Source organism: Sphaerodactylus townsendi, linkage group LG08 (assembly GCF_021028975.2).
Source record: "Sphaerodactylus townsendi isolate TG3544 linkage group LG08, MPM_Stown_v2.3, whole genome shotgun sequence".
Classification (NCBI taxonomy): Eukaryota; Metazoa; Chordata; class Lepidosauria; order Squamata; family Sphaerodactylidae; genus Sphaerodactylus; species Sphaerodactylus townsendi.
In genome coordinates this window covers 47,002,485-47,023,668 of record NC_059432.1, presented here as the reverse complement: position 1 = coordinate 47,023,668, position 21,184 = coordinate 47,002,485, and the positions used below count along the sequence as shown (strand labels likewise).

Genomic DNA, 21,184 nt, shown 5'->3' with positions numbered 1-21,184 from the left:
TTAAAACTGCCATATAAATATAATAACAATATGTATGTATAATGAATGCAAATCTAACCAAAACACACCTGTCTTCTTCATAGCATTGATTTGAAACTCAACCATTTTTCTCTAACTTGGAAGACACTGCAAACTGGACCAACTCCAAATGTGACAACCGAACAAGTGAAAAATATTGACAACAATGCATCCCATCTAAAATGAATATTTTAAACATTAAGATACAAGCTGTCTCCTAAATTATCAAAATTCGGTATGAAAATCCTGTGACATTTTTTCCAGTTTTGAACCTGACAATATCTTAAATATATCAGCTGCTTTTCATAAGAAAAAGTAGGTTCATAAGAATAATTTTGGGCACACAGGTAATGATGGAAAGGTCATATCTTATCCATTTTATGTTGCTGTCGTCCCACTTCTGTGTGGCAGATGTACATTTAGAACTATAGAATAAAACAGTTTCCTTATGAAGCAGAGCAACAGTGGCTACGAAAAGGGTTAAGCCAATCCCATAAAAACTTCTTTGTTCAAAATCCCTACAAAAAGCACCTACATTTCACTCTGTACTTTGACACATTTCTTACTTATTTCAGTATCCACTATAATTATACAGATACTCTTGACTGACACATTTTATTGAGAATGGTGCAGTCATCAGCCAGCTTCAGTCTCAGTTCTATGCTCCTGCTACCCAATCTGGTTTTGACAGTGAATGGAAACTTGGGCCAGATAGAAGCCTTTGAAAGCAGACATCTGGAAAATTTAACCTGGCTTTACATTTAGGCATCTTTTCAGGATCTGGATCAGCTCCCCAAACACTTGGGTTATATGGTGGCGGTGATAAAAAAATATCGTTTCCACTATTTTTGTGAGCCATGTATTCAATTTGTGCTTGGCCTGCCTTTACATTCAAAGTAGATCACAATCATTGCTGTTTACTCCTACAGAGACTAAAGGGCACACTCCATAGGAATAAATAAATATTGTGTTCTAATCCAATGCATTTCTCCAGAAACATTAAAGTCACACATTCATATATTCATATTTTTTACAAAAATATCAAAAAAATGAAAAGAAGATCAAATGAATGAAACAGCTGCTTGACTGTAGGGATAAAAGTGCTTTGTTCATTAGCAAACTGAATTCCAAATTATAGGAGAAGTTTTATGCTTAGGGACAAATGAAGCTGAACAATTCATTTACTTCATAATGGCTGAAAATGAAAGAAAAAACGGGCACAGCTAATATGTTTTGAGTGAAGAGAATGAAAAACCCTTATTACCCTACTGCTTCAGTCAAGTATTTAATGAGTCCAAAAGTACCTTCTGCAATCTGTGTAGGAGGATTATGTAACACAGATGTGAAGTTTGTTGATGGAAAGACGAAAATATCACAGCACTGCTGCAATATGCTGCTGTGTTCTAGCCTTTCATAAGTTCCCAAACATTTTTGCCCACTAGTCATATTCTGAGTGAATATTTTGCAAAAAAATTAAGTTTTTACAGCCGTCTTTTAAAAAAATACAAAAAAGAGTACCCCACAACAACAATCAGCAAACTGATACTGTCTCTTTTAAATCCACCCAAATGTATTAAGGAAATAATTGCTTGAACACTACTAAAATGTCCAAAGTTCCCTCCATACAACTGCTTTCTCCTTTGGCTATGAAGAGAAATGTCTTGCTTAACTAGAAGACAACAAGCCAGCCCATGTGTGGAACTTCATGCCACAGCAGAGCCATTTATTACACAAGAGTTAATTCATATAGAATCCTTCTGGCTACTCATTTTTTAAAAAATGTGTTAAAAGATCTTTTACCAAATTAACAAGGGACTTGAGCTAATTTTGCCTTAGAGGATAATGCTTTTGATATTTTGGAAATTAAAGCAAATTCTCTATTAAATGTTCCTGGTTAGGGCTGAGATCCCTACACTGCATCTCGGATGCAGTTCATTTCACCACCTCAAGAGTCTGTTGTATCACCACTGATATCTCCAGTTGATGTTTAACAAAACAAAGAAGAAAATTAATTGTACGTTATACAAATAGGAAAAATACAAGGAGCTAGATGAAGGAAAGAAGATTCTGTAGTTATTATATTATCAAATGGTATCAAAATTGAGAGAACAAATAGCCAAAGAAGGTAGCCAATTAAGAAGAAAGATTACTTTCAAACAATTAATCACTGGAGATTCAAAACATTGGGAAAAATTGTCCTAAACATTTATTAGGAAAAATTGTCCTAAAATGTCATTGCAATATGATACTGAATATGATACTGCAATACAGCAAGTTAAATCTTGCATGATAATATGGATGCCAATGTTTGGAAAAAAACATACATGAGTCAATGGGAAAATCTTTGGGCTAAAGAAATTAAGATTATGGAATGTCAAACATTAAGAAAGAATTGGCACAAAATGTTCTTCAGATGGTCTATCATACCTTAAGATATAGCTAAAACTAATAAAGATTATAATGGACAGAGCTGGAAACATGAGAACACAACATTCTATCACATGTGGTGGACATGTAAGACAGAAGAAAATACTGGAAAGAAATATGCAATTGCAAAATATACTAAACCTTAAGTTTGAGATGAATCTGGAAAATATGTCACTAAATATTGTATCAAGTAATATTCCAAAAATATATTGTGAATTATTCAAGTACATGGTGACAGTTGCATGAGTAACATACAAAGCAAAATGGAAGACATAAAAACATCAAGATTTAAATAAATAAAGCCCAGTCTAGATGGGGGAAGGCAAATGGGCTATGGAAGTGGTGCTGGGCTGTATTCATGCATTTGCCCCCGCTGCCACCATAAGGTCCAGGCACCCCACAATTTTGCAGCAGTGAAACCTGAAAGCGAGTGCTGCCACAGAGCAATATGGGTGTCCAAGTGGATGCTGGCACAGGGCAGGACTTTCTGGGGCTTCCACCCATCCCCATCTTTAGTCAGTTTCCACCCAGGCTTTTGAGAATGCCACGGCCAGGGCTTTGAACTTATGCCACCCAAAAGGGTAGAATAATTCCATTAAGCCCTATGGAAGTATTCCAGATGGTCAGATTTTTTTTCTTTTTGCTGTCTCCATGTGCCGCCCGAAAGCCACGTCAGCCTTGTGGAATTGGGTTGTCTATTAACTGAATATGTGATCATGGCAAAACTAACATCCTTTATACATTATAGATCATTTTCAGAATTTCAACAAAAATTGAATATCTTTGTTAACTATATAGTTGAAAATTAAGAATAAAGTTAAATCAAGTTAAACCAAAACAGAAGAAGAAAAAATTAGGCAAGATATCTTCACAATACATATGTTATTAGACATGAAGATATATTGAAAAGATAGAATAATGTAATTAAAATGTAAATTTAAAATGTAAATTTACATAAAATGTAAATGTAGATAGTAAGCACCATACAAATTGTATGAATATGAATGCCTATGTTTTATGGCTCAGTTTTGTATATTGAAATACAATGTTAACACCTGGGGAGAAAAAAGACCCTACTGTCTCATTTCCACCTCCTCTTGTAGCATCTATAGCCCAAACCTCAGTGTTGCTCTCGTTTTTTGGTGTAGAAAATGTAAAGACATCCAGATAATTTTAGAAGTGAAAAACAGTAATTGGACATGAGGGTCAATGCTGCTATACTACAATTAGTGCAATTCTCTTGAAAGATTTGCCAAGAGTTTGGGACTCTATGTCTGAGATGCATTTTATAATCGTAAACTCGTGTTGTTATATTTTGTACTTATTGCAGACACAAAACACTGGCATGCTTCAGAATGGAACCAAAATGAATCATTCCTCAATTAATATTGTGCATTTTGGTGCTACAACAATAGTTTAAGTTCTTTCTTTTGTTCTACGGCACTTTTTATTTCGAACTACAAAAAGCAGGAAGAAAAATAGCTTTTAGGTTCATTACTAATTTGATTCTGAGAACCTGACTGATTTTAGACAGCCTGTACTCATGGTAGATTTGTCATATTAATGAGAAATCCAAACCAACTTTTTATACTCCATAAGCATATGTCATTCGACATTATATTCTCTGTGCCATTTGATCATCATTTGAATTTTGAATTAAACATAACTTATTTTGTGCCATTTGAAAGAATATTTCTTTTTCTGATGCATAGAATCTTCTTCCAGCAGTAGCAAAACAGTAGAAAAACAGTGTCAACCAGGGTAAAATATGGAATTACACAGGGACCTTCCCATCCCTGTGCCCCTATGCAAGGGAGGGGAGGGAAGGGGAGGGATCTTGGCTTCTGGACATGGCCCACCCACCCTAGCAGAGGGAAGGAGAGGAAGGGGTGGCATGCAAGGGAGGGGAGGGAGTGAGGGGTGACATGCAAGGGAGGAGAGGGAAGGGGGGCCTGGCATCTGGATATAGCCCACCCCACCCTAGTGGAGGGAGGGGAGGGGGAGGGGTGGCATGCAAGGGAGGGAAGGGAGGGATGGACCTGGCCCATCCACCCTAGTGGAGGGAGGGGGAGTGGAAGGAGGGGTGTCATGCAAGGGAGGAGAGGGAGTGAGGAGTGGCATGTATAATACATTTTCTTGATAGTTAGAAACACTGGCTTGGGCTTTTTTTAAAAAAGGATTTATATTCACTAATATCATTGTTCACAAGCCTTGAATATTTTCATGCATTCTAGGGTAACATAATCCAAGCCCAAAAGTGTTTTTCTCAACTTCTGGGTGAACTGAAACTGCAATTCTAAAGACACTTTCCTGAAAGTAAGCTCAATTAAATAACATGGGACCAAGCACACCTGCTTAGAACTGCTCCCTTTTCACGAAGACTTGCAAATACTGGGGCCCATTCCGCACAGGCCAAAAACAGCACCCCAGGCATGGTAAAAACACGGTAAAAACTCTAGCGCAGTTCACACAACCACCACCTCCAAAATGAGACATAGCCATGCTTCCCACGACCCCAAACCGAAAGGGAAATGCTGTTTTCCAAACTTGCTCAATGAGTGAGGTTTTTTAAAAATAGCGCTTTGCACGCGGTGCCATGAGAACAGCACCAGGTTGGAGGTGTGGCTTTTAAGCACCTCCTTGTTTTAAAAAAACCCCTACCTTATCTCCCTGCACATCTCTGCAAGGACTAGGAGGCATGCCCACGCTGCCCTCCAACAACCAGGGCATCACTGTGGCCATGGGGGCAAGTCCCCTCATCCCTGTGGAGATTTGCAAGGAGAAAAGGTAGATTTTTTAACAAACAGGAGGTGCCTCCATGCGGAGGTGCCTCCATGCTGAGGCACCTCTGCAGGCCACAGAAGCCCCAGGCCATCCACACAGAAGTGTGAGAACGGTCCTGGGGTTCCACCGGAATCATGTAGCTAGTAACTGATTACTAGCCAAATGCGGATCATAAGTTAAATGTTCCAGGAGTTCCACAAAATAATAGCTTCTAAGCTATTACCACACTGTGGTAAAAGCTGCTCTCATTCAATTAACATCTCTTAGCTAATTCCCTCTCCTGTTCATTAATCTCAAATTATTCCCAGAATATGTCAAAATAACTAGAAGCAATATTTTAGAACCCTCACTGCCCAATGATCCAAAATATATTAGAGAAACAAGATGCAGATGGTTAAAAATAATTCAGAATATCATATAGCTGTAAAACTAATTTGATGAACCAAATCCAATGCAATAATTGCTGCTAAGAAATCAGACAGTACTTAGCATTGGCTAACACTAGTTCTTCATTGTTAGCAGATAGCAATACAGCTCTGTCGGATCGATTCATAATCAAGTTTACACAGCACTTAAAAAAATTAAAGTCATAAATTCAGTGATCAGACAGCCAATTCTGCATCTAGAATGTGCAGAATAGGCAAAAAGAGAGCATACTTATGCAAGGCTTTTTACAAAAGAATGCTAAGAGCATTCATAAAAATGAAAAGTGAAAAAAAAATCTTCCATCCTCACTTCAAAATTATTACATCCAACTCAGAATGAACTTGTTGAGGCCTGGTGTTATAAAACTAGCTACCACACTTCAGTGTATTATTAAAAAATAAACCGTTATTCACTAAATTCACTTTCTGTATATTAGCAATGCGGGTCCAGTACAGGACTGTTGCCTTCATTATTGTACAAAATGTATTGATTGACTGATTACATTTTTATCCCATCCTTCCTCCAAGGAGATCAGGGCAGTGTACATCATTCTCCACTCTGCCTTTTGAAAGCCAGTGGGGTGTGGTGGTTAAGAGCAGGGGACTCTAATCTGGAGAACTGGTTTTGATTCCTCACTCCTCCAAATGTGCAAAGAACTCTTATCTGGTGAACTGGATTTGTTTCCCCACTCCTATGCATGAAGCCTCCTGAGTAACATTGGCCTTATCCAGTTTTTTCACATCTCTCTCAGCCCTAAGTCGCAAGGTTTCTGTTGTGGGAAGAGGAAGGGAAGGTGTTAATAAATAGTGTTGAGTCTCCTTATAGGAGACAAAGGTAGGTATAAACCACTTCGTCTTTTATCCTAAGAAACCAGTGAGGTAGACTGACACAGGGTCACTCTGCCAATTTCAACATAGAATAAGGATTTAAAATCAGGTCCTCCCGATCCCAGTCCAACACCTTACTGCTCCAAAATTCCTTGGAGGTGTTTTAGCTTTATTAGATGCACCCGAATAACCGGGGGCAGCCATTGCTACCGGGGTGAGCAACGTAGCAAAATAAGGGGCATGCATGGCTTGGCGGCATGCTGCAGAACCGGGTGCAATGATTGGCTCCCAGCCGTAAAAGCGGGAGGAGCCGGGATATATAAGGACGCCTCTCCCGGTCCACGCCCTTCCCGGCGGCGAGACCCAGCAAGGCGTGGTAGTGCTGGTTGGTGTCTCGTGTAAGGCCCGGAAGGAGACTGGTTGCGGCCTTTTCTCACTCTCCTTCTCTCTTGCTTCCATTTCTACTGACCTTCCTTCGTTTCCTCTCCATTCCCTTTGCTTTCCTCTGGTCGTTGGCCAGTCTCGCAGTTTGGAATGGGGCCAAAGCGGGCCAAGAGCAAGGAGCTCCCCGCGGGGGGGCCGGCACCTTCGGGCAGAGCCCAAGCCCTCCTCAACAGGGTCCGGGCTCAGACTGGCCCAGGGACTTCGGACGAGGGCCCCGTGGTGGGTCGTATCGGAGCGGCCGCGCGGGCGGCCACCGCTGCAGCCATGGGCCTGTCCCCAACCGGGAGGGGCAGGCCGGTGGGACTGGGGGAGCAGTCCTCCCCGGCTGGGGAGGCTCTCCCTGCGACTTCCGGCGGCGCCGGATCGGTCCCCCGGCCCGGGCCTGCCAGCGAGCCGGGCCCCGATTCCACCCTGGTCCGGAACCTGGCGGACACGCTGCTGCACCTTTCCCAGGCCCTCGGCGGAGTGGCCGGGGAATCTGGAACCCTCTGCAGCACAGGGGAATCCGAGTGGCGCGGTGCGGGCGGACACCGCAAGTGGAACGGTGGAGGACCTCCAGCTCTCCCCACCGGTCAGCGCGTCCACGTCGGTGGATGCGTCCGTCGGTCCCTCCGAGCGAGAGGGCCGGAGGAAGAAGCGGTCGTCGAGGCGTTCCCGCTCCTCCAGACGGTCTCCCAGCTCTTCATCGTCGGGTGAGTCTACTGAGGACGATGACTTGCAGGCTAGCGGGGAGTTTTGGTTCCAGGGGGTAAAGGTGCCCGCTCTCCCCCCTTGGCTCGCAAAGCGCAGACGCTTGGGGGGGATGGAGGCGCCGTCTCCTGGCCCGGCCCCTGACGACAGCGGCAACCCTCCCGGGTCCCATCTCCCCAGGAAGCTCTGGGAGTGGGCGCTCGATGGGTATTATGTGGATATTTTCAGGTTTCCTCGGCGGGAGGGGGAACATGGCTTGTCTGGCGGGAAGGCTGACAAAAAACGGAGGGACCCAGTAGCGGCCGAGCGGAATTTCAACAACTGGCTGCAGGGTTTCACTGAATACCTAGCCCTCATTGGGGCCACCTACCCCCTGCGGGCTTGGCACTTGGCGGCCCACATGGCCCATGTGCTGCGGGCCCGGGCGCTGGCCGGCGAACCCGCGGCCATAGCCTACGACAAGGCGATACGCAAGAACGCTTCCCATAAGAGCCGTTTCCTCTGGGACCTCATCCACGACCAAACATGGATGGTCGTGGTCCAGCCTGCCATGAAAGGGGCCGTGGAGCCCTCCTTTCTGGACAAGTCCACCAGGGATTACCCAGGGCGGGCGGGGGCCAAGGGGCTCTTTTGGGAATTCAATAGAGGCGCTTGCCAGCGGCCCAAGTGCAGGTATGAGCACGTTTGCTCCAACTGTTCTGGAAATCACAGCAGGGTGGCCTGCCCTAAGCCAGCCGGCCGCCTCCCCTTTCGGCAAGCCCGGTCCCCTGGCGCCGGGCCCTCCCAAAAAGAAGCCGGTGGCCAGGGCAGCGCTACCGCCGCCCAGAAGCACTGAACTCCTCGCCCAGCTGCAGTCTTTGGCCCCCACACCCGTCCGGGTGGGGGTGCTGCTGGACTGGCTGCAGCATTATCCCGACAGGCACGCGGCGCGCATGCTGGGTGATGGTTTTTCGACAGGTTTCAGGATTCCCTATCGCGGCCTCAGGAAGGCCTACCAGGCGAACAACTTAAAATCTGTTCGCGATCACCCTGGCGTGGCGGCCGATAAGCTTTATAAAGAAATCTGGGCCGGTCGCATCGCTGGCCCCTACAGCCACCCACCTCTCCCCAATCTCCGGGTCTCCTCCATCGGCGTAGTGCCCAAGAAGGCCCCGGGGGAGTTTCGTTTAATTCAGCAACTCTCCTACCCCCGGGGCGACTCAGTAAACAATTACATCGACCCTGAGCTTTGCACAGTCCGGTACGCCACCCTGGACGAGGCCGTCAGTCTCATCAGGCAGGCCGGCACAGGTGCCTCCTTGGCAAAATGTGACATCCAGTCGGCCTTCCGGCTCCTGCCCATTTCACCGCTGGATTTCGAGCTTCTGGGCATCCACTTCCAGGACATGTGGTACGTGGACAAGGCCATGCCCATGGGCTGCTCCTTTGCCTGTGCCGCTTCGAGGCTTTAGCACCTTCCTCGAATGGGCCTTCAGGCAGCGGGTGCCCTCCGGGCTGGTGACCCATTACCTAGATGATTTCCTGTTCATTGGCAAGCAGGGTACCAGGGAGTGCGAGGTCGCCCTGCAGGCTTTCCAGACAATGGCTGCCGAACTGGGGGTCCCCCTGGCCCCCAACAAGATGGAGGGCCCCACCCCCGCCCTCAGCTACCTGGGCATCCACCTGGATATGGTCCTAGGCACATCATCACTCCCTCGTGACAAACTCCTGGCCTTAACCAACCTGCTTCAGTCCGTTCTCCCCCTGCGCAAATGCAGGGTGCGCCTGGTGCAGTCCTTACTGGGCCACCTCAATTTCGCCTGCAGGGTGGTGGCGCCAGGCAGGGCTTTCTGCTCCCAGCTGGCAAGGTTGTTGTCTGGCTGCAAGTCCCCTGACCACCACATCAGGGTCTCCCGGGGCCTAAAAGACGATCTGCAGGTCTGGCTGTCCTTCATCCGAGGCTTCAACGGCATCTCCCTGTGGCAGACACCTCTGGAGCCTGGCCTGGAGTTGCAGGTGCACTCTGATGCCTCCAGGGCTCACGGTTTTGGTGTGTATTTCCAGGGTCAGTGGGCACAGGGCCTCTGGCCTCCAGCTTGGCACACACAGGGCATCACCAGGGACCTCACTTTTCTAGAACTGTTCCCCATCTTGGTGGCGGTGCACATTTGGCACGATCTCTGGCTCAATAAAAGGGTGCTTTTCTGGTGCGATAACCAGGCGGTGGTGCGTGTGGTGAACAGGCAGTTGAGCAAATCTGCACAGGTCATGCGTTTGGTTCGCAATCTTGTTCTCACCTGCCTCACCTATAAAATTTCTTTTAAAGCTGCTTTCGTTCCAGGTTTGCAAAATGAGATCGCTGATGCTTTATCTCACCAGCAGGTGGATCGATTCCGGCGCCTGGCCCCTGGGGCGGAGCTGTTCCCGGTGACAGTGCCGGCGTCCCTGTGGAACCTTGGCAGCGAACCGTCATCACAGGTGTTTTGAACTCGTTGGCACCGGCCACGCGCAGGCAGTACGACAGAGCCATGCATGACTTCTGGAGCTACGCAGCGTCCAAGGGGCGCCCCATCTGTGGCAGGGTGGACACAGGCCTCCTAGTGAAGTATTTGGTACAACTCCATGGGTGGGGGATGCACCCACGCTCCATGGGGGTGCAACTGGCGGGCATCACCTTTTACTGCAGGGTTTCGGGCTTCCCAGATGTGACCAAGGAGTTTGTAGTTCACCGGCTGGTGGCGGGCTGGTGGCGGGTGGGCTCCAGACTGAGGGACCTCCGGCGCCCCGTCACCAGGGAGGTGTTAAGGGCGGTCACCGGGGAGCTGCGACAGGTGTGCGCTTCACGCTGAGTGTTTACTTTTCGCAGCCGCCTTTCACCTGGCGCATCATGGGGCTTTCAGGCCCGGGGAACTAGTTGCCCCGACTAGGGACCGGCCGTCCAGCACCGCGCTGCAAAGGGAGCACCTCGTCCTGTTGGGGGACATGGTCTATGCGTGGCTTGCCCATTCCAAAAATGACCAGGAAGGCCGCGATGCCTGGGTCACCATGCCGGTCCTGCCGGGCGACGTCACCTGCCCCCTCGCCTCCCTCATCTCTTGGCTTCGGCACAGGCCTCGGATGGGCGGCATGCTCCTGGTACACGAGGACAGTTCCCCCCTCACCAGGTTTCAGATGCTGGTGGTGTTTCGGGCATGCTTGGCCCGGGCCGGGCTGCCAGCCACCGAATTTGGCTTGCACTCCTTCTGAATAGGGGCCGCCACAACCGCGGCGCAGGAGGGCAGGGCCCAGGAGGACATCCGCACCTTGGGGAGGTGGCGGTCGGGGGCCTTTCGGGCTTACATTCGCCCCCATCTGACCTGTTGATTCTCTTCACAGTGCCTCCAGGGACGCCGCTGACTGTTTTTCGACAGGTGTGGGGCATGGGGCACAGCCTTGTCAACAGAGCCGGGGACTACGCCTGCTCATCCGACTGGGGCCAGCATCTCGGACTCGGGGCTCACGTAAGGATTACCTGGCTGGGGCAAGTGCGCATGCTTTGGCATGAACTGGAGCCCAAGCTCATCGAGTACATTTTCCAGTTGGCCACACCAGATCTCCTAGTTATCCGCCTGGGGGAGGAGGATCTCCCGGCCAGGTCGGGTCTGGAACTCCATTGGGCGGTGGCCACCACGCTGCGGAGCCTCGCCAGGCATTGGCCCGGCATGACCTTGGTCTGGTCCGAGCTGCTGCAGCGGGTCCACTGGAGGGGAGCTGTGGACCCCACTGCCGTGGACAGGGCTTGCAGAAAACTCAACAAGGCGGCCGCCAAGGTGGTGCTCTCCCTCGGGGAAGCGGTGGTGGAGCATGCTGAGATCACCCGGGACAACAAAGAACTTTTGAGCGGATGGCGTCCGCCTGTCCCGGTGGGCATGGACTTGTGGCTTCAATCGGTCGGTACACCCTCCTCCGCTGGGTCGGTCAAGACAGGCTCAGGCTTGAGGAGCTTGGGCGAGGAGCTGCAAAGAGGCGGCAGCACTTGGCGGGTTTGCAACGGGTGTCGCACATCTGGGGAGAAAATGAGCCTTCCGGCTGGGTCTCCCAGGCTTGTGCCCTGTGGAAGGGCCGGGGGGTGGGGCGGGCAGGCTGGCAGGCCGGCAGGCCGGGCCGCTGCCCAACACCCCAGGGAGTGGGGTTGGGTCGGGCCGATAGGCGGCCGAGGGCTTAGCCGGTGCCCGACACCCCAGCAAGCAAGGAGAGGAGGGCGGGCCGATAGGCGGCCATGGGCTTAGCCGGTGCCCGTCTCCTCAGCAGGGGTGGGAAGGGTGAAGCCGGAGTGTTATCTCTGGGGCTTCCCTTCCCGTCAGTTCCCAATGGAGATTGGGATCTGATGTGCGACCCGTTTGCCGCCCAGCTCTTTTGTACATAGTTCATGTTGATTATGTTATTGAATATTAATAAACTGGGCTGCGGCCCATTCCTTTCCAGCCTGTCGTTGTTGTGTGATTATTGAGCGAAGTAAAGTCTCACCATCTGCAGCAAATTAGATGCACCCGAATAACCGGGGGCAGCCATTGCTGCCGGGTTGAGCAACGTAGCAAAATAAGGGGCATGCATGGCTTGGCGGCATGCTGCAGAACCGGGTGCAATGATTGGCTCCCAGCCGTAAAGGCGGGAGGAGCCGGGATATATAAGGACGCCTCTCCCGGTCCGCGCCCTTCCCGGCGGCAAGACCCAGCAAGGCGTGGCCCACCCACCCTCCCTATAGTTTTAGGGGTTGGGGGGTTGTGGTCCTTACTGTCGCAGTCCTGGCGGGTTTGCAACGGGTGTCGCACATCTGGGGAGAAAACGAGCCTTCCAGCTGGGTCTCCCAGGCTTGTGCCCTGTGGAAGGGCCGGGGGGTGGGGCGGGCAGGCTGGCAGGCTGGCAGGCCGGGCCGCTACCCGACACCCCAGGGAGTGGGGTTGGGTCGGGCCGATAGGCGGCCGAGGGCTTAGCCGGTGCCCGACACCCCAGCAAGCAAGGAGAGGAGGGCGGGCCGATAGGCGGCCATGGGCTTAGCCGGTGCCCGTCTCCTCAGCAGGGGCGGGAAGGGTGAAGCCGGAGTGTTATCTCTGGGGCTTCCCTTCCCGTCAGTTCCCAATGGAGATTGGGATCTGATGTGCGACCCGTTTGCCGCCCAGCTCTTTTGTACATAGTTCATGTTGATTATGTTATTGAATATTAATAAACTGGGCTGCGGCCCATTCCTTTCCAGCCTGTCGTTGTTGTGTGATTATTGAGCGAAGTAAAGTCTCACCATCTGCAGCAATTTTAAGTGATAAGCTTCAACAAAGTTTCTAAATAGGGAAGATGGAAATCAGTGCAGTATGTAAATCTACACAGGCCTAATCTGAATACAGTTAGTACTATAATGTGTTCCTGATTCATTTCCAGTTGAGCTGGGGCTAAAAAGATAAAAGAATGTATGTTTTGCTGTGAGGTAAAGGGAAGAGAACGGTGGATGTGACTTCTCAAGCCTTGGAGAAAATAAAAAGTCTGTGATGGTCATTAACCGATTTTTTTAAAACTCCAAAGCCGATGGTGCAAAATAAAGTAAAAATATATTTTATTACTCAGTTACAATCCCCAAAATTCCTTGTGTATTTTGCCAACAGGCTTTTTCAGGGAATCTGTTAATCTTGCAGTGTTTCTTCCAAAAGCTACTGCTCTTGTACTCTTGCTGGCAAAACATGAAGGGAATTTTGGGAATCCTAATTGAGTAATAATATATATATATTTGCTTTATTTTGATTGAAAGATGAAGAGAAAGATGAAGAGAAAATAGCTTCTGATTATCTAAGCAGAGCTATAATTTGCTAGGAATCATCTGTCCCAATGTTCTTTAAATTGAGGTACTAGAGCAGATCTTTCAGCACCAATTAAAGCCAGATTATCAGCATCATAATTCTGAGACCTATTCTTTGTGACCCTATTTATAACTCATTCTTTCCATGAAAATATAACTTATTACTCCCCATTAAAATACTTTTAGTTATTAGAATGATTCTGTTGATCCCATGTGTACTTTTTTGAGATTTTGGGGCAAAGGCTTTTAGAATTTTATCAAGCAATGAAGTTTGAACTGATGTATAGCTCCTGCTCTATTTAATATATGCCAGGTACCCTTTAAATTCAATGCACTGAATATATGAAGACTGCCTTGCATAGCTTCAAAGGTAAGGCCTGTGTGATACAAATTTGACAGTTCCTTTTCACTTTAGAGACACCTTGCAAAACGCAATGGGACAGAATCATTAAATTATTGTTTCTACTCTGTGTAAATAGGTGACAATCTTTTGATTTATAGAGCAGATAACAAGCATGACCTTTTAAATTTTGTAGAAGTGGGGGAAACACTTACTTCCTGCAACAGTGTGCCATGATGCTCCATTTACAGTTCCATCTTCTTTCTGAAAGTCCTCTGTGTGGCAAACTCTCCTCCAGGCATCTGTCATTAGTCGATGAGTAGATGCATACGAATATGCCAGCCATCGAAAAACATGATCATCTGGAGTAGGCGTATGCTCCTGTGTTTTCCATGTTGACCGGACCATATCGTAGGGATAGGCAACAACCAATTCTCCTCCCTGTAAGTTGCCCCCAAGCACAAATGGATTTTTTTCCATCCATGCTATTACAGCTCGAGTTTCAACTGCCACCTATAGGACAAAAAGAAAAAATAAAGATACCACAGAAAGAAAGGGAAGTCACTATAACTGCCCCATCAAGTAAAACTCAAAAAACAGCAAAATTACAACTGTTTTCTTGAACTAGGGATGAGTGATAATTCTCTATTTTGTTTTTATTTATCTTTTTGTGAAAAGTTTTGACTCCTTACTGTGTATTCCATAGATTTGTTTCAAATGTGTATGTATGTTGTACTGTTTTGACATGAAATGTTTTGCATATGTATACACAGCACCTATTTTCATGTATTTACTGTATTTTATAATGCCAATTAAGGCTTCTGTCTTTCTGTATAATGTACATACAATTCATAATACTGATTTATTGAGACACATAAATGCACACATTTTATGGCATGAAATCACTGCTAATAAACAAAATGGCACAAAAGTTGTTTTAAGAAATCATAGACTGATTTGCATGAGTAGAAGTAAATATCATTGATCTTCTCTCATATAAGAATCCTTAGAAACTGAGTGTATTAAAAACAAGATTTTTCATGTGTTATTGAATATTTACTGCCACCACTACAGAGCTTCCAATATACAGATATTACAAAGCCAAAGGAGCTAAGTATGAGAGAAAACTTATATCGTCCAAGCTCTGTTCCAATCGACTTTCCCAATCACATACTTCTGCTGAATTGGTCCAATCTGCAGTTCCTGGTCTCTTGTTGGATAGCAGTGTAACTGACATTACTCTCAGACTACTCAACATACTGGGGGCTTTTGTGGCACAAATACCAAAGGTGAAATTGAAGATAAGACCATGTCAGTAAAAATACAGTGTTCCTAGCTCTTCAAGTGCTATGCTTGAGTCTCCTAGTGCCTTGCAGCCACCTGTGAATTATGTCCACAAAGTAAGTGTTGCAAAAGAGCCCTGTTCTTGCTCTATTTGGATAAACATGGAACACAAAACCAATGCTTCAAACTCTGTTTTGAAGCTAATCTGTGGCCCTTTCTGCACGGGCCATATACAATGTCCTGGGGACGGCAAAAACGCCGTCCCCAGGGAGCCGTTCGCACAGGTGGCGCTACTAAAACGCAGCAGCGCCGACCTGGCTCCCCTCCACCACCCCCAGGGCAGCGTCAGGCCGCCTCCAAAAACTTCCCTCCTGGAGGGAGGTTTTTGGAAAACAGCGCGTTCCTGCCGGCGCGGTGCAAATGGCACCGCCGGGAACATGCTGTTTTCCCCGTCCCTCTCCCACTCACCTCGACGCCTTTATTGCTCTACTGGACTGCTGAGCCCCTCCCTCGCTGTCCTCCGACCCCTGGAGGTCGGAGGGCAGCGTGGGTGGATCTTAGGAGTCCAGCAGAGCGACGAAGGTGACGAGGTGAGTGGGGGGGGGGAAGAGGCAGCTCCATGCGGAGCAGCCTCTCCCGCGCCGGCCTCTGCGGGGGCCGCTCGCACACTCCCGTGCGAACGGCCCCCACCCCTCCACCGGCAAAATTCCTGCCAGTGCAGGGGTGCCCTTTCCGCGTTGCGGAAAGGGCCATAGTTTGTGTTAAAATTGGTGCAAATGTTTTATTACACTATTGTTATCTCTAAAAAGAGAAGAAGAGATAATGGAGGTAAAGAGAGGGTGCAAGTGCCTGATGGCCACTCCAAACCTTTTAACCATGGTTAGGGGAAAACATTATATATGAACCAGGTGAGCATTCAGTCAGTCTTTCCAGCACAGTGATCTTGGTAGCTACTATGTGACAGTCACAAAGGGTTATGTGCAGTGAAGAATAGTCTTTTTCTTTCACAAAGTTACCCTATCTGCCTTTGCCTACTCAGAAGGAAAACAAGTTCTCCCCTAAACTCCAAAGGCAGCTTGCCTACATTACTGCCTTAACATTGGTGTGATTTCAGCTAAGAAACTGAATAGTAAACAGTCTGGAAAAGAAATACTCACTGAAACTAATGTATTTTACAAACAGTAATGTTATATTGTCTGAAAAATGCCATATAAACTGGATTTATATCAGTGCTTCCCTCCCCCTTTATTTCACCTAATGTGGAGGATATTGAGCCACTGGGACTAGTATTCTGAATTTAAACAGGGCATGCAGAAATGAGTAACTATTGTTCCCCTGTGAATTAAACATAGTCTACACAACAATTGATGCCTATTAATCTGCAATATTATGACTGGATGATTATTTAAAGTCCTTTTTTCTAGGCAAACATTTTCAACCCAAATTATTCTTTGCAAATCAATCTGAAATCAAGAATTCACAAGATAAAAGGTGAGGGAAAAGTCAAATACAAATTACTGACCAGTCATTGATCAAAGCCCTGTACTGCAGTGTAAGCAGCTATAAGAACTGCAGACTCATTCTAAATGGAATAAGTGAATGAATTCCAGTCATACAAATAATTATTATTATTAGTTTCTTAATGCATGCCAAGTATTGTCAAGAGTTCCATTTCCCTTAATCTGCATTAAGTTTCTGAAAAAAGAAACAGGATAGTCATAACTAAGTCCACTGAGTTTAATAACCAGAAAAGGTTTCTCTAATGACTTTGTTTTTGAAATGCTTCTACTCACTGTAGCATTTTCAGACAGGTACCAATCTGGGATGGGTATGTGATGATTAGGGACCTTCTTTTGAACCTTCCACCGATCTTCAGCTTCCCAAAGCAGAGTATTTAAGTCAGGAAAATTATTGTTTATATCAATGCCATCTTCAGTCCACCGTCCTAAAGACCAGCCTCCTAATTCTGAGCCCTGTAAGGCAATTATCAAATGATTACATATGTTCTTTACAACAGCAACCATTAACGATGTTGCAGAGGCACATTCTGTGGACTGTGGACAAAAATAAAGTTAGTCTCCCAATGTATTTGTTTAGTAGAACATTTACATTCCCTCCTTTCCATCTAATTTAGGCCTCCAAGTTGGTTTTAAATTAAAAATAATCCTTAACAATCTATTTCACTATGAATAGAGTGACACACTGACTCAACAGTGAAAAAGCCTCCAAATCAGTTGCCTAACAATGCTGAAATGAATAAAAATGTTTAAACTGGCGTGAAAAAGAACACAAAGGCCCAATTCGCACGGGCCAAAAAACACTGGTGCGGGCCCAGTAAAAACACTGGTTGAGGGGAAAACTTTGCATGCCTGCCACTTCTGAAATGAGGCAGCAGCATGCTCCCCCCCCCCGCCCACACAACCAGTGGTGAAATGGTGTTTTGAAACTCCCTAAATGAGCAAGTTTTTTCTAAGAACGCAGTTTTACACCTGGTGCCAAGCAAACAGCACCAGGTGGGAGGCACTGCTTCTAGGTGTGTCCTTTTTTCTTTTCAACTTACCTTCTCTTCCCTGCACAGATCCACAGTGATGAGAGGACACACCTTCTGCCCTCTGACCCCCGAGGTGTTGCCATCTCCATGTGTATCCCCTCATCCCTGCAAAGCTGCGCTGGGAAGAGAAGGTAAGTTGAAAAGTGTATCCCCTCAAGTTGAAAATGTGTATTCCCTCATTCCTTCCCCCATTTGCAAAAACCAGTAATGTGGAGTGTTATCAGTGAAATATATATTTAAGAGTACCAGGAAGATATCAGGTATGTTGAATTAGATGAAGCAGAGACAGAAGGTAAATTCAATACTTGTTCTGGAAGCAATTCCATTTTCTCTGTGAAAGGTATCTTCTCCCAAATCTGAAGGTTGTGATTAAATCAATGAGGGTAAAAAGACTGAATCTAATTATTACGTTAATTCATAAAAAGAAACAGCACAGTTTTTTTAAAGGAAAAAAATGCTCTAATGCCACAACAGTATTGTTACTTATAGATAGCATCAATTATTAACCTAATTACAACTTGAAGAGAAATGAATTCAGTATCACTTAACTATTTTAAAAAATCTGCCTTAAGACTTTCTCTTAATTGTTTCTTTGGACAACTCTTGTAAATTACACAATATCCTACTACAGCATTTTAGCTCTAAAGAAATGTTGATGTTTTGACCAAGCTGACAATTTAAGTGAATTACTTAAAGACAGGCACATCAATCCAGAAATGTTCATATCAAAACAGAGCTGGGGGAAAAAACTCACAAAATTTCAAAATTCAGTGAATACACAACTTCTAGAATTTGGATTTTGATGTGGAAACTTGGCATTTGGAAATTTGGCATTTCATCCAAAAACTGCAAACCATAATTTATTTGTAGTTTCCAATCCTGGTTTGGCAGGTGAACACGAACCATAGATTATGGTCTAGATCAGGGGTAGGGAACCTGCGGCTCTCCAGATGTTCAGGAACTACAATTCCCTTCAGCCTCTGTCAGCATGGCCAATTGGCCATGCTGGTAGGGGCTGATGGGAATTGTAGTTCCTGAACATCTGGAGAGCCGCAGGTTCCCTACCCCTGGTCTAGATATAATATCAAACTATGGTTTGTGCTATAGTGGAAGTTATATATTGTCATAGAGAACCAAACCATGATTTGGCATTACCTGAGTATGACTTTGTGTTATTGGAAGTTATTATCACAGGGATAAATGAAGGATTCTGCTGAAATTCACAGAGTAGGGTAATCAGATCAAATAGTATGGTACAACACCTCCCACTCCCTGAAGAGAGACAGAGGCCCAGCACGGGGGAGCATGTTGCTGGGGGGGGGGTATATGTTTGATAGCTGTTGTTGGCCTAGGAAATTCCCACTCACGCACACACAGCCCTTTTAGTCAAAAATCCTGTCAAGAAAACTAATAATAAGCTGCCACCAATTCTGAGGTAAAAATTGAACTTAAAGAAGCTTTTGAAAGATAAAACAAAACTATATTCTATTTTACAAACTTTCTTCTCAGGTTCTTGTTATAGAGAGGTACTTAAGACTTTATGATTCCTTGAGGCAGATATATACTGAGATGTTATGGAGCAAATGCAGTTTTACTTAAATATGGCTGTTTCAGTTTCCAAGATATAGTTTCACACACACACAGGTGTCTCTTTTTAGGGAAAACCTTTTCAATATCGTCCAGAACACTCTCCTAAAACATCCACCCTTAACTCCAAAGGGAACTCACACTGGCTTGGGACAGGTTAAGCTCTGGGGTTTCACTAAACCCACATTTAATTCTACCAGTTAAGCTAATCACACCCTCATGGGCTCTCTGGCTCAATATCTAGGTGTGGTCTCCTCATGAGACAATAGCCAGATTCAGTTTCAGAGACTTTTATTAGGCTTTTATAATAGTGATGGTGAACCTTTTGGAGACCGAGTGCCCAAATTGCAACCCAAAACCCACTTATTATCGCAAAGTGCCAATATGGCAATTTAACCTGAATACTGAGGTTTTCATTTAGAAAAAATGGTTGACTCCAAGGTGTGCATTACTTGGGAGTAAACTTGGTGGTCGTTGGTGGCTTGGCTTTGAAGCAGCCATGCAACTCTTCCAATGGGTGAATCACAACCCTTAGGAGGGTTTAATCAGAAGCAAGCCCCATTGTCAGCAACCGAGCATACTACCAGGTAAAAGATTGCGCTTTAGTTCAGCGCATGAAAATCAGTGGGGTTAACAGCGCTTAACAGGGTTACCTACACTGCTTCCCCAAAACTAGGTCTTAGGTTTAATGCTAATAATCGAGCCTAGTGGCCCAGGCCAGTCTAGATGTGGGGGGGGGGCACTCTGCATGTGCCTACAGAGAGGGCTCTGAGTGCCACCTCTGGCATCTGTGCCATAGGTTCACCACCACTGATATATAACATAGGGACAAAAAAGGAAAAGGAAAGAGTAAATCTAATAGAAAATAGTGAATACAGTGTGAACAGAAGCCAAGGGAACCTAGGTCAAGGTGAGCAGCAAAAATTTGGCTACAATTTCTGTTATTTCAGTCTCAAGATTGTCGAGCAGAAGAATAATTTTGCATTGGTAGAAAGATAAGAGAACCCAGCTGAGGTTAATGTAGAGAAATCAGGCCTAAAGATATTATACTTCAGGCAAGAGAGCAAGATGTTTTCAAGGAAGTCGGTATAGGAAAGGCAGAAAGAACAAGAAACAATAGCCAAGCACTCTGTATGGTCTTAGGAGTGTCCCTGTGAAACAAGCTTCCCTCTTTTTTTCTACCACCACCAAGAGGCTTCCTAGCACCATAGCCATTCTCCGTGTCTCTGACTCACTCTGCTTTTAGACATGACCTCCACTGACTGAATCTGAGGACTGACACGATCTCTGTGTCACACAAGCTCACAAGCTGCTTTCAAAATCTTCCAATCACTGCAAATCTCCCTCATCTGTCTTTCTGACAGGCTTTCTCTGCTTTTATATAAGCCAGCACACCCTTCCTGGGGCTCCTGGCTACTGCATTTGAGCCAGCCAGCCAGGTGGCGCTCTGGTTAACACTTGGTGCCCCAGCTCTGGCTGAACTGCACATTTTCAAATCAACCCTTTAAAAGCCTAATCCGTCATATACGGCTTCAGTGATTGTGAAATTTCTGGAAAACATGTTATGCTTTCAAATATGTCAGCACTCAGAAAAAAAGATTATGTACATTATACCTTACTGCATCTTCAGCAGTTTGTGGCAGCTTTGCAGCCATGTGCAATACCACAAGTGCTTTCAGGATAGCTTGCTATAGTACTCTATTAAGAAATGTGCTAAGTTAGTCTTTTTTTCTCTTTATACATTTTGTGAGTTTTGCCTAAATCTTGTCAACTTTTTGTTCAAATTTATATTTATATCTAAGCAAAGAAATGTCCACATGTGGGGTGTTCTTATAGTGAGGATGTTCTTGCTTTAGCAGTGATGGTGTATCTGCAGCAAAGCCCTTATGGTCTGTGAGATGTGCTGAAAACAAGCGTACACATGGACAGTCTTTTATCTTGGCAAACTAATATGAGTAAGGAACTCAATTTCTAGATAGTACAGGGTAGCCTAACTACCAAGG

The 21,184-nt window shown here is 46.0% G+C and overlaps 1 protein-coding gene across 2 annotated transcripts in view; it reads right to left on the bottom strand.

The window, feature by feature from the left end:
* Positions 1-21,184, bottom strand: part of CPXM2 (carboxypeptidase X, M14 family member 2) — a 105,149-nt gene that overhangs the window by 8,958 nt on the left and 75,007 nt on the right. For both annotated transcript variants that reach the window (XM_048506155.1, XM_048506156.1), the window contains 2 exons: positions 16,837-17,016; positions 13,975-14,272 (listed from right to left, as the gene is read on the bottom strand). In XM_048506155.1, the coding sequence (XP_048362112.1) occupies positions 13,975-14,272; positions 16,837-17,016 (478 nt within the window). The remainder of the gene's footprint in view (positions 1-13,974; positions 14,273-16,836; positions 17,017-21,184) is intronic.